The sequence below is a fragment of the Physella acuta genome, unplaced genomic scaffold (assembly GCF_028476545.2).
Source record: "Physella acuta isolate Inbredline_101_S28 unplaced genomic scaffold, ASM2847654v3 ptg001604l, whole genome shotgun sequence".
Classification (NCBI taxonomy): Eukaryota; Metazoa; Mollusca; class Gastropoda; family Physidae; genus Physella; species Physella acuta.
In genome coordinates this window covers 9,543-23,322 of record NW_026733118.1, presented here as the reverse complement: position 1 = coordinate 23,322, position 13,780 = coordinate 9,543, and the positions used below count along the sequence as shown (strand labels likewise).

General features: G+C 33.1%; 1 protein-coding gene across 4 annotated transcripts; it reads left to right on the top strand.

Moving 5' to 3' along the window:
- The first annotated feature begins 1,713 nt into the window (after positions 1-1,713).
- LOC131929280 (malonyl-CoA decarboxylase, mitochondrial) lies at positions 1,714-13,024 on the top strand. 4 transcript variants are annotated; one of them, XM_059285364.1, is made up of 12 exons: positions 1,714-1,799; positions 2,293-2,584; positions 3,344-3,472; positions 3,883-4,023; positions 4,298-4,438; positions 4,772-4,924; positions 5,335-5,499; positions 9,865-10,099; positions 10,537-10,695; positions 11,208-11,362; positions 12,086-12,167; positions 12,698-13,024. In XM_059285364.1, the coding sequence occupies exons 2-12, from the start codon at positions 2,534-2,536 to the stop codon at positions 12,919-12,921; spliced, it is 1,635 nt and encodes a 544-aa protein (XP_059141347.1). In that variant the 5' UTR covers positions 1,714-1,799; positions 2,293-2,533; the 3' UTR covers positions 12,922-13,024. The 4 variants fall into 4 exon arrangements, with proteins under 4 accessions (XP_059141347.1, XP_059141350.1, XP_059141348.1 ...); XM_059285367.1 differs by having other exon boundaries at positions 1,726-1,799; positions 2,509-2,584; XM_059285365.1 differs by having other exon boundaries at positions 1,784-1,799; positions 2,324-2,584.
- Positions 13,025-13,780: the final 756 nt, after the last annotated feature.

Below are 13,780 nucleotides of genomic sequence, written 5' to 3'. Positions count from 1 at the left end.
AATGCAGCTTAAAATTATCCTTTAAATTTTTTTTCCTACCCCTTTTGCGCCCCCCCCCCCCCCCTAGGGTCGACGCCCGAAGCAGCCCCCCCCCTTCCAGCTACACCTCTGCATTTTTGTAACAACGTAAAGCGACAATTAGCCAGTGTTTTTCTTCCATACATTTTTCTCCGGGTGTGGGGGACAACTTAAAACTTTAAGAGGGGGGGGGGGACTTAAAATTTTTAGGAGGGGGGGTTGCTACTTTATCTCTATGCAGCTTAAGGAATTGTTGTATTAGTTTTGTCGGTAGGCCTACTACTAGACTGGAATTGCTTAATTAACGTGGCAAATCATGCAAGTAGGACGTTGACTCCCACATGATGGTTCCGTTACATAATATGTGAATCCATATTGTAGTCTTTATATTCGTCCTACTACTTTTTATTTTATTTTGCTCCACATAGTATTAAGGGATTAACATATTCAGAGTTTCTTCCAGGAATCTCTTCGGGGGGGGGGGGGGGGCGGGGGCGAACGAACTGGAATTAATATAGAAGATATACACTTTTAACAGTGTGTCCCCCCGAAAAATCTAGTCCGCCCCCCCCCCCCCCCCCAAAGTTTCAAGTGCCCCCCCCCCCCTCGGAGAAAAAAGTGTGGAAGAAACACTGAACATGTTAAGAAAGAAATCACAATATAGAAATAAAAAGTATGTTCGCCACAGCAGGTATATACACGATCTGGCGCACTTTATTACTATGTTGTGCTGTTGCATTTTAACTGTCATCATCCGCGGACGCTAGTTCTATCCAGTGTTTCTTCCAGACTTTTTTCTCCGGGGGGCGGGGCACTTGAAATTTTTTTCGGGGGGGGGGGGGCGGACTAAAATTTCCGAGGGCTGACAATCCTGTTAGCAAATCAGATGAGTTAGGTATGTGTCTTGACCCCTCACCGAACGCCTGATATTGACTCACCGAACACCTGGGGTTCGATCCAACCCAATTAAGAACCACAGTTCTAGTTGTATAACTCAAGATATGCGACTATAACCAAATAACATTTAATAAAATACATATTACATTAGCCTAGTCCTGGTCTTGGGTCTACGCATTTATACTTTATAGGCTATTTTGAGAAAACTGTTAATTTGAATAGGCGCATGGCAACCATGCATTCAATGTTTTCTACCCTAAAGAGACTATGCTTTTCAATAATTTCTTGAAATGTAACTTTCGGTTTCATTTTTAGTCCACACAATAAGTTACTAGATCTTAGGCCTAAGTAGATTTGAAACAGGATAACTTAGACTTAGAGCCTAGGTACTACTAGGTAGGCTTGAGCCTTTTCTACGAAATATGCTATTTATAGTCTAAGCGAACTCTCCTAGGAATTGAAACAGATAATTATCCATTTCTAAGAAAGCATCTTTTTCTCTGTTCAATAAATGAGGCTCAAAGCATATGCGTTTTGTTACAATTACAAGAGGTTAGTACAGCTAATGTTTTGCTTTACATGTTTGTTATTGGTAGATTTTAAATCCAATAGAGGTGTGGATAAATGGTCGGAACTCATGACTTTAAACTTCAAACACAACTAGCCAATAATCGGTAGTTTTGGTGTGTGATTGAAAATGGCAACGATTACCCAAAAATTCATCTAAAAATAGATATCAAGGTCAAGGATACACTTGTCAAAGTTCAGATCATCAGTCAGTTTTTGGTGTTATGAGATTAGATCTAGATTTCTATATTTTTATGTTAGAACTAGATTAGATCTAGATTCTAGATCTTCTAATCGAGACTGAAGTCTTAAACCTTGTACTATTTAACTGAAATAATTTTAGATCCACATTTTTCACCGGCTTAATTTAATAATTTATAGTTTATAGTCAAGGCCTAGGGCAGGGGATACTAGATCTAGATCTACTAACTAAAGCCTACTTTACTACTTTTAATTTAAAAATTATAGTAGGCCCTAGACTAGGCCTATTTCAATTTGAGACTAAAATCTATTAAAATTTAAGTTAAGTGGGCCTTTATGGATCTAATAGTAGATCAAATACTGCCTAATTAATAATTAGGGCCCTATTATTTTTTATTAGGCCTAGGCCTAATAATCATCATAGCCATAGCCAATAATATTTAAATATAGGCCTATTAATATTTATTAATATAATCAAGCAAGAGGATTAGGTCCAAACCATCTTGTTTGATTATTAATAATAATTAGCCTAATATTATTAATATTATTAGGCTATGATTATTATTACTATTAGGCTTAATAAAATACTAATAATTTTTAATTGGGCAGTATTTGATCTCTGACGACAAGACTATAAAAGTATAGGTCCTAGGTCACAAGTAGTTAGTTTTCACTAGCAGTCCAGCTAGATTCTTATTAATGAAAAATGATGTCATGATCCTGGATGATAGTCTTGTCTTACACTCTCCAAGTACAGAATCAGAATATTTTGACAAACAACAGTAGTATAGCTGTAAAATAACAGAAAACTTCTTATCATTAAAGCATCTGACTAAAATTATAATACAAAATGAGCATTATATTTCAACGGCCAGTGCACCGATTAAAACAAATTTTTGGTGTAAGTATCTTCAATTTTACCAATAAGCCTGTAATAAGATATTAAACTAATATTGGGTGGTATACTTTGGGAACTGTGTAACTAAGACACTAGTTTATGAACCTAAGAGTATTTGGCCTTATTCTTAAGTTCAGCAGGGACATAAATTATGGTTAGAGCTAATCTCAGTGCAGTGTTTCTTCCAGACTTTTTTTCTCCGGGCCAGGGGGGGGGGGGGGGGTCACTAGTAAAAGTTTAACTCAGTATAACATTAAAGGAGTGGACTAAGCTTTTATTTAGTTCACAATATCTGTCTGTTGGTGTGTTTGTGTCCAATCTTGTAACTTAGTTTTTATTCACTTCTAATGCAGGGGTTTTGTTCAAACTATATAGATAAAGACACATTCATCTCTAAAAACAGAGCAAGAATAGCTAAGAAAATTTCTAATTAGATATTAAATAAATCATTGAACATTAATTTAAAGATTAATAAATTCAGTAATAAAAGGGGAGATAACAACTGGATTAATCTTCAGCTAACAAGCAGCTTAGTTATGGCGGTTGGTCACACACCTGATTGGGTTTTAAAGCAAATATTTTTGTCATATGTAGTGTCAACTTCATAAAAAACTAATGAATAATAAAAGAAATATAAGGGATGTAGTGGTACTGGAAGTACAAACTCACACCCAATCAGTTTAACACTGCGTCCCCCCCCCCATACAATTTTTTTAATGAACGCAAATTCTTGTTTACCTTATGATAATAATTTTTCTTCAGATTTTTCAACACCATAAAAGTTCCAGTGCTATGAGAAACTTGTTGGCTAACATGTATTGTTCTAGTAGTGGGACAAGCATGCTGCAGTTATCATTTGCTGATATAGAGGCAAATAATTTAACATCAGAGGTGAGCTAAATGTTGGCCAGAAATATAGAAAAATTTGAAAAAAAAATGGTTGGCTTAGCCATACAGTGTAAGTGATAAAAATTATAGGCAAAGTGAGCTCTCCATTTTTTGGAGTTATGTTAAAAGTGAACAGACTGTAGGATATGGCATCTGTTGCAGAATGGCTTAGCCAACAGTAGTAGTTTTATTATTATTTTTTTTAGTTTATTAAAAAAGAAAAAGAACATGTAGCACATTTTTTTCTTTTCTATAGAAGGATAAAAAAACAAAAATTGTGCTTTTGTACTTATAACTGCATCATACCAATTTAGCAGATTAATATATTTAATCTTATTTTCAATTTATAATACTGTACGTTGCTTAGGCATTTTCACCCTAAAAATGACATTTTAATTTTTTTTATTTTGAAGGAAAAATGTAACAGTTTTATCGAATACTACAAAAAACTGCCATCTGAACAGAGAGGAGTGTTTTTGTGTGAATTAGCTAAGAGTTATGGTATTGATAAAAATAGTGTGGTCTCAGTTGCAAACTCTGTTCTGTCAGTTAAGGTAAGATACTTCAATCATTATAGTATAGCATTGATTTCACATACAATAACTTTAGTTATAAATTATTGTCACTGAGCTTATCAAAGTATTTTTTTTGTTTAAAAATCTAAAATAATAATTATTAATAAAAATAGAAAGCTTTTTATAGAGGCATACAAGATATATCCTTTATAGTCAATGATGTCTTCATAGAACAATGTGTGGAATGTGTTAATTTCACATAACATGTTTTTAATTTAAAGAATTCTTATTTAAACGACACTTTTTATTTCAGGATAAAGACAATGCTAGTTTTTTATTATTATCTGAAAGAATGCGATCTGCATTACGCCCCAAATACAAAACATTCTTTTCACACATGGGTAGAGTGAAAGGAGGGGTTAAATTCTTAGTAGACATGAGAGCAGATGTTTTGGTATGTTTGTTAAGTAGTTAGATACTTACTGAATAGCCTTACCTACATAGTTATAAAGCTTTTTTATTGAATATGACAATATTTTAATTCTAACTTTATGCTGAAGCCAAACCCAATGGGTAAAAAATGTTGTTGGCAATACAATCTTTATAAATATTTGAGTAAGAACTTCCTTACAAACTTGATTTTATTTTTAGAAAAATTTTCAAAGCTACTACATGTTGTATTAAATTTTTTAGCAGACTGTATCTTGAATGTAATAAATTGAACTTAATATTACCTTATTAATGATGCTAGATGCTTATAACTTTTATTCTTTCCCTTTATGTACAGAATTTCAAACAAAGTACCCACAGTGAATTAAATGGAGCGCTATATCAAGAACTGAATAATGCATTAAAAGAGTTACTCATGTTGTGGTTTACTGTAGGTTTTTTAAATCTGGAAAGGATAACATGGAACTCTCCTTGTGATTTAGTACAAAAAGTAAGAGCTTTTTGTTTTGTTAGTGATTATGTTTCCTTTATTCTTTGTTCAAACTGTAGAAGAGTATTCCGTTAATGATATTAAAAGTTTTAATTCCCCACTTTAATTCCAGACCAGGCATCAACACTTTCCCCTTTCACGAATAACCACAATCTTAACATACAGTAGTAACTAGTCCATTATTTTTTATACTTGAAAAATACAAAATAAATGCTATGTCATCAGAGAAGGCAAAAATACTCTCTCCACTTGGTGTGTCATGTTATTTATGAATGAACTCAAATCAATCATTTGTTAGTATTTGTTATAAAAGAAAAAGATTCCTTTAATGTTACTATTTGAGTAAAAATCTTTACAATTAGAAGGAATTTAATATTTCTATTTGTTATTGCCCTTATATTTCTGATCAGGTGTCAAACTATGAAGCTGTTCACAGAATCAGAACATGGGAAGATATAAAAAGGCGGGTGGGGCCTTATAGACGTTGTTATATATTTACACACAATAGTATGCCAAGGGAACCTGTAGTTGTCTTACATACAGCATTAACTAGTGAAATATCTTCAAGTATTCATGTGAGTATTGAGGTTTTTTTCAGTCTTAATTATTTATATTTATTAAGCTGTGAGATAGAGTTGTTTATAGACTTTTAGACCTACTAAATAAAATCATAAAAAATAATTGTTAATTTAGAAAATAGTAATTAAGTATTTAGGCTATTTTAAACAGAAAACACATTTTGTTGCATTACATTAATATTCAAAGCAGTAAAATGGTCAAAATTGTGTTTTTTTTTCTGGCGTCATATCATCAAACCATTCTTATAGAATTATTAGGCAAATATAAAAAATTATTACTTCTTACAAGGGCAGATGCCTATTTACAAGCTAGTCTTGTTCTTGTGGGGTGGTAAACACTAACGCTTGCATTAGAAACATTGAGTCAACAGCTTTATCACTTCGTGAATTTACCTTGACCTTAGAGTTTATTGATCTTTTTTGTTCACTGAGGTTGTAGGATTGTTTAATGGTTATAGAAAGAGTCCTTGTGCAGGCTTAATAAGCCTTAAATAGGGTACCTGTTATTTTTTTAACTATTGTATAGAGCATGTGATTGCTAACCCTTAAGTCTGGTGTTTCCTTATTGATTTTGATGCAATCTGTATTTTATTTCTTATCATCCAATCAAGTAGAGCATGCACAATCATTTTCATTGAATGCTTAAATTTCAATTGACAGTATTTTTTAGGATGCAGTCTTATTAGAACTAGGTTCTAATATAATGTGTGCATGATCTCTAAACAATAAACTAGTACTTATCAAAAGTATTCAGCATGTTTCTTTTCAATTTACAACAATAGAGGCAGTAGTCTACATAGTAACCACATAGGCAACTGTACCATATATGTCATCACACAAAGTAGAAAAAGACTTCTTTTGATAATTTAGTTTTACTAACATTACTTGACATCACAATTATTTATTCAAAGGTTGTAGACGTTTTGATTACAAAATATTTCTGCCAGACAAAGCAGGTTCCTCAGATTGTAAATACAGTTCTTAAACTTGGATTTTTTTATGTCAGACATCACTTGATACCAAAATAAGGATTTGTTATTTTTAAAACAATTTAATCATTTAAAACAATGAAATAAGATTTAAGTGCTTTGACAATGTTAATTATTCAATTGTTAGGTTTAATGACTCTCTCTGTAGGTTAAGAATTGATCATTTCTCTCACCCATGTTACCAGCCGTTAGACACGACCTGGTTTAGACGAGGGCAAGTTTGACCATCATCAGGCTTAATGATAAGGGCAAAAATAAATTTGTGTTGTAACATAGATTGCATGCTTATGATCAGTTATCTATGCTTGTAATACAGTATACTATATTAATTTATATGTGAGTCCCTATTTTTATTTAATAGCCTTTTTTTATTTTTTTATTATTGAATAAGTATAAGCGTAGCATTTTTCTGCATAATTAAAAAAAAAATTGCTACTGTATTGAAGGGCATTAAGATTATCTACAATACAAAGCCCACAGATTTGTATAGCTTCAGTTTTAAATTTTATTTCATTTTTAAAGCATCACTAATATTTGTACTTCTTTTACAAGTTAAGATAACAGTTGTTTGATAAAATGCAAACATCACCGAAAACTAATAACTTTAAAAAAAACATCTGTTTTCTTTCCTTTGGTCTAAAAACATTAACTGTGTCTTGCATGGTTGATTTTATAACTTTATTTAACTAACCTTTTTTTCCTTTAAATTTAGTTAAGAGTCTACATATTCATTGTAAATATCGCAATCAAAATTTAAAGGATCATCTTGAAAAAAATTTAACATATTAATTTTCTTGTCAAGTGATGAAAGTCTTAGCTTCAAAGATGTTACCTAATTATTTTACAAAATAGGTTACAGGGCATCAAAAAAGGATGTTTTTGGTCATTCAAATTTGACACATAATAAAAAAATTAAAAGTTCCATAACTTTCTTAATATTTGAGGTGGGTTATAATATTAATATTCCTATTATGAAAATGTCATTTAGAATACTTACTATAACTTATAACAGGTTGAGGAGGCTAGTAAAACCATTATTGATTTCTTGGAAACAGGTATAAAAAAATATCTTGCATGTTTATGTGATAAAAACTGAATAATTGATCTCCCATTTTGTTTTTTTTTTCTTCCAAAAAAAAAAAACAACAAACAAACAAACAAAAAAGTGGGATCAATTCTTCAGAAATTAATATCAATATTTTATTGCAATTTCATGGTCAAGTTATTAAGTACTGTGACATATATCTGCTTATTTTATCTCCATTATTTAAGCTGATATTTTTCCAATATTAAAATATAAAATTATGTGAACTATAATTTATTTCTTAATTAGAGTTTAGTTTTCCCAATAATTTTTCATGGGAGCATCTCTTTTTAGGAGTGCAGTTTTTAAAGTGCATGTTTGTGAAGTATTTTATATATTGTTTTCCTTTTGCTATTCCATTATAATTTCTTTTCTTTATCGTTCTGTATCACAACATGGGAAGTTGGGTCAATTAATGCACTTCTTAGCATTATGCTATTGAGTCTGTTTTGGTATAAATATTTTTTTAAATGGGATTATATGGTAGAACGGAAAATAATTATCTATATATAAAAAAAGCTATGTATGTGTGTGTGTGTTTGTGTGTCTTGTAAGCATTACTACACCTTTCATCCGATCGCCATGAAACTTTGAGAAGTTGTTGAGAATAATCCTAGGGAGGTTCCTGTGAAAAAATAAATTTCAAATTTGCAGGGGTGGTGCCCTAGTAAGGCGCAATTTGATTCTTCTCTATGTATAATATATATAAAAAATAAAAGTCGATTGCAGTCACACAGTTATCTCATCGCCATGAAACTTTGGGGAGTTGATTAGAACACTACAGGGAAAGGCAAAAAAATCTCTTTTGATTCCGCAAGGGCGGCGCCCCGGGAGGGTGTGATTTTTCTCTATATACGGTATATAAAATATAAAAGTAGGATGCAGTTCGATACGGTTCATGCGACTGACATAAAACTTTGCGGAGTAAATGAGAATACTCCCGAGAAGATTTCTGTGCCCCGAGCTTCCCTGGGATTACTATGGCACCTATGTTCTACTTTTAAAAAAGCTATACAATGGGCAACAATAATCGTTAACTATATTGAACCAGGTGCATCCAACGCGCCCCTGCAGGTTTTAATTTGGCGCTCTGGGCTTTCCCTGGAGCGCAATGGACCCTATGTTCGTTCTAAACAGTACAATAGACTATAAATAAGACGGGGCGTTATAGTCACTCACCAAATTGAATCCAGCAGGGTGCAATTTGGTGCCCTAGATTATCCTTTGAGCACCATGGCGCTTACATTAGTTTTAAGGCGCCCCTGCTGTAGTGTAATCAGGGCTCCCGAGAGCGCCCCTCTACGTCCCTGACACCAGGGAGGTCACTGAAGTCTGTTCTACCTCACTATTACAGTTAGTGATTAACGTGCACTCAAGGTTTTAGTGTAGGTAAACCTATGCCCCGATAAATATGATCCAAGCACAGGCATTGTTTTAGAAAACAAGGTCACACCTCAAAGAATATAATTTTAGTAACGCAATGATGAAATCCTGTTAAATATTACGTCATACTTTCTTGCGCTGGCATTGTCTGCATTTAAAAATCTCAGTTTTAGAAAACAAGGTCACACGTCTAAGATTAGTGATGAAACCCTCTTAAAATATTACGTCATAACGGGCACGCTTGTATAAAATAAAAACTTGTTTAATTGAAATAATTACCAAAATAATTTTTAGTGTTTTGTTATAAATTTATATTTCTTTTTATTTAAAAATCTGCGTACGAAGAAATTAATTGATTAAAATAATTCTAAGAAATGTGTATGACTGTTTCATATATATTTTTATCAGTTTGTATTTGTCATTTGAAGTCTGCAGTGTAAACTTATAGTAAAAAATAAAATTTTAATGATGTAAGAATACTTTTTTTTGTTTAAAAAAAATTCTCCTTTCAGTCCTGTTTTTAGTTTCAACAAATATAAGTTAGTTAAAAAATTAATTAACCTAAGGGCAAAAGTCACTCTTTAAAAAATACGGCAGTTAAAACTCAAATCAGATCAATTTGCTTTTTCTTTTTAACCATTAGCAGATCCAGGTGTGAGTGAGGACATAAATAATATTTATAAACAAACAGTTTTAAGAATGAGAATGTCAGTTCTCCTTTTTTACTTAATTCCTTAAAAAAAATTGTTTGTGTGGTCAGTCATTCAAATCCTGCAAGTTATCTCTAGCACCCATTTTGTCATGGTTTAGTAAAAGTATTTTGTGTAAGTGTTTTCTTGCCCGCACTGAATTATTATCTAGGTGTTTGTCATTTATTCTATTTGCAATTTACTTCAATTTTTTCAGTCAATTATCATGAACGCAAGGTTTAGACCATCCCAAGCTACAGAGGCAGCAGACAACTCTGTTGAGCTGTTTTCAGGGAATTTTCTCTCCCCTAGGTCCACCACACCCGCCACACCAACTTCACCCACCGTCTCATCTATTTTAACTCAAACTAAACCTTTTATAGAGGACGAGAAAGAAGATTTGTCTCAGATTAAATGTGCGGTCTTTTATTCCATTACATCAACACAAAAAGGTTAGATTTGTTAAAGTTATTATTATTCAGTGTTTTAGGGTAAAATAGATAGGCGCTTATAAAAATTTATATTTCTCTTCTTAGATGAATTGTGATGTCCGCTATATTATTCTAAAACATCATCAAGAAACTTAGAAACTTAGAAATTCACTTAGTGCTAAATCATCCTTTAAAATTTTATTTAGTGTTTTTGAATTTAGAAAAAAAAATTTTCTTTTTACTAGATCTATGTCATTTAATCAATAGAGTAAACTTAAAACATTTCTCTGTCTGGTAAAATATCCCTTTTCAAAATATTTTTCAAATAATATTTTACAAAACTGAGATGAAATATTATACTTTATTTTCTAAAACTTAAACACAAAAGATTTATAATTTTATTACTGCTAATATATGTTTAAAGTAGAGTTAAAGAAATTATTTTTTTTACTGTCTAGGTCTGCAGGGAGTAGAAATGGGAAACTACTTGATAAAGTCTGTTGTGAGAAAGTTACAGGAAGAGTTCCCCCACCTTCAACAGTTCTCAAGTCTTTCACCAATACCTGGCTTCAGGGATTGGTTGGTCTCCTACATTAATCACAGCATCAATATGAGAAGTAAGTTGTTTTTAAAAGACAGACCAACACCATTCCTACAGATAGTATTAAAAAATTGTTGCATTAAGGCAATGTATACATTTTTTAAATTCTAGGGGGGGGGGGGGTGGGTAAAGCTAGTTGTAATAGTATGGTAGGGTGTCCCAATTTTGGTACCTGGGCTGATGAGATTCATTAAGCTGTGGACAGCATCCCATTTAGGAGAGAAAATTCCAGCTTAAAAATCTGATGCCTTGCAGATGTTTTGGGTTGACAAAAGCTATGGAAGTAATTAGTAAATCCATATCAACAGGCCATACGGCACATAACAGGTTGGCACAGATATCTAATATTGGAACAAATTTCCCCCAGATTATAATGGACAAAAAAAAATGTGATGCCTAGAGTTGACTTGATTTTACTATTTTATTAATGTTGTTATTTCTAATTATTGATGTTTTAAAATGCTAAATTGTAAGGTTAAAGTCTCAAGAAATGATTCAAGTTAAGTTAAATATTGTGCATGTATGTAGATGCAGGTGAAGGGGCAGGTGGCATACCTGTTTTATTCCAAGATGAGTCGGAGGCGCTTGTCCCCTATCAGAAGGCGGGCCAACACTCCGCTCTAGACACCTTTAAAGATTTGATACTCAGCCATGAGTGGTACCTCAATGAAGGACTCACCCAGGTCAGTTTATAGCCTACCTCTCAGGTGAAAAAAAAAATGTATTATATAATGGTTACATGAGTGGTACCTTAACGAAGGACTCACCCAGGTAAGTTTATGGTCTACCTCAGGTGAAATAAAAAATTTATTATATAATGGTTACTAAGGACTCCTCCCGCCTCTGAGGTGAAAGAAACTATTGTGTTTTATTTCACATCACATAATAATGTTTACAGTGGACTTTTTTGTTTTACACAGATTGTTGGTGGTGTTAGGTTATGGGAAAATGTGGTATTTTTATGATATTTAGTTTATGGTCTGGGTATGCTTGTATCTCCATAGGTCGCATGGGTACCTAACAATTCAGAGAAAATAATAGGGGTTTGGCATTAGATTTTCTTTACAACTTCTTATGCTAATGCTTGCTAAACAAACTCTTTACTATTGGTCTGAACTAGTTATCATCTGAACTATGAATGGATACTTAACACTAAAACTTATTGGAAAATGAAAGAATGTATTTAATCATCCAATAAGAGGTTACACATACTTAGAAATACACTATGGTTTTGATTTCAATACTTTTATTCACTAGAATGTGGTATTGAAACTAAAAAGAATCGTTGGTATGAGGGAATATTGTTGCATGGATTTTACTTTTTGTACACAATAATTTATATGTTGTAAAAATAAACTGTTCTTGAAAATTTGAGTCATTAATGGAAAATATTTTTATTTTTACAGGCTATGAAAAGTCCTCTGATGAGATTGTGTGCTGATTATTTGTATGTCCAGAAAAGAAGAAATTATGCTCTAAATCCTGTTGGTAAGATTTGTAAATACATTTTTTTACGGCTCTATGCAAGATTATATAAATTTTGTGAAAAGAGAGTGTCTAAATCATTTGAGGCTTAAAACTTATTTTGATCTTGTCTGTAAAAAAAAGTATGTATTTATTAAGATTTCCACTCACTGTTATTTTTTATGTATTATGTTTGAATGTCTGCATTTATGAATATTTAAAATGGAATTAAGGAATTAAATTGAATGGGATAGCGTGGTCGGAAAATAGAGCACTCAGCTGCTAGCATAAAGGTCTTAAGTTTGGATCCCAGTCCAAACTCTTGACTACAGGATGTTCTTGTCCACCCAGCTGTGATGGGTACCTGAATCACGTTAGTTGTAGAAGTAAAGGATGTTGGGCGTAGTGCTGACCACACTATCCCTTCACATGCTAAGGTCCAGAAACATGAATCCTACTTTAGCTGCCCTTAAGATTTGTTAGGCGTGAAAGAGAAACTTTACTTTTAAAAAAAATTAAATCCAATTTTTAATTCTAAAAAAAAAATCTTCCAGCAAATTTCCACCTGAGTAATGGGGCTGTGCTGTGGAGGATCAACTATTTAGCCGACACATCGCAGCGAGGTTTAAACCAGTCCTGTGGCTTGATGGTCAACTACAGGTATTTCCTGGAATCCACGGAGACCAATAGTAGAAATTATCTTGACTGCCAGATCATTAAGGCCTCGCCTGGGGTCATTGACCTACTACGCGGGACACAGTACACAGCCAAAATGTAAAGACAGAATGGGGTTGAATGTATAGGTGTTAATCATTACATTTCACTGAAGTTTTATATAATATATTTATTACTGTAGAAGAAATAAAGAAAGAGACAACTTATCTACATGTCATGTTTTATAAACTTAAGGTTGTTATCTAGCTTTTCTTTGTGATTTCACAATTCTTATAAGTAATTTTTCAGTATTAAATATTTCATTTATACAATGGTTTGAATGGATTATAAAACCCCCTAAGTAAATATCTTTGGATTATTCTTCTGAATGAAGTTCTGCTTCAGTGACTCCAAGCTGAGATGTATGGTCAGTGGATAGAGCAAAATAAGATCTGGAATCCACCCAGCTCTGATGGGTACCCTAGTTCACCCAGCTCTGATGGGTACGCTAGTTCAACGAGCTCTGATGGGTACCCTAGTTCACCCAGCTCTGATGGGTACCCTAGTTCACCCAGCTCTGATGGGTACCCTAGTTCACCCAGCTCTGATGGGTACCCTAGTCCACCCAGCTCTGATGGGTACCCTAGTTCACCCAGCTCTGATGGGTACCCTAGTTCACCCAGCTCTGATGGGTACCCTTGATCACCCAGCTCTGATGGGTACCCTAGTTCACCCAGCTCTGATGGGTACCCTAGTTCAACCAGCTCTGATGGGTACCCTAGTTCACCCAGCTCTGATGGGTACCCTAGTTCACCAAGATCTGGGTACCCTAGTTGACCCAGCTTGTAAATGAAATGTAACATAATTTAAAACTAGATTTTTAATCGAACTTTTAAAAACAAACCACTTTTTAACCCTTGTTCTCACTAAAACGTGTATGCTTTCAGAAAGTTCTTAATTTATGCCGATTTACACGTTTCTTC

Excerpts from the sequence above, each read along its gene's own strand:
- LOC131929280 (XM_059285364.1), top strand. The coding sequence starts at position 2,534 with ATGAGCATTATATTTCAACGGCCAGTGCACCGATTAAAACAAATTTTT. Across the intron at positions 11,363-12,085 it reads TCAATGAAGGACTCACCCAG|GCTATGAAAAGTCCTCTGAT; the intron begins GTCAGTTTATAG and ends TTATTTTTACAG. Across the intron at positions 12,168-12,697 it reads TTATGCTCTAAATCCTGTTG|CAAATTTCCACCTGAGTAAT; the intron begins GTAAGATTTGTA and ends AAAATCTTCCAG.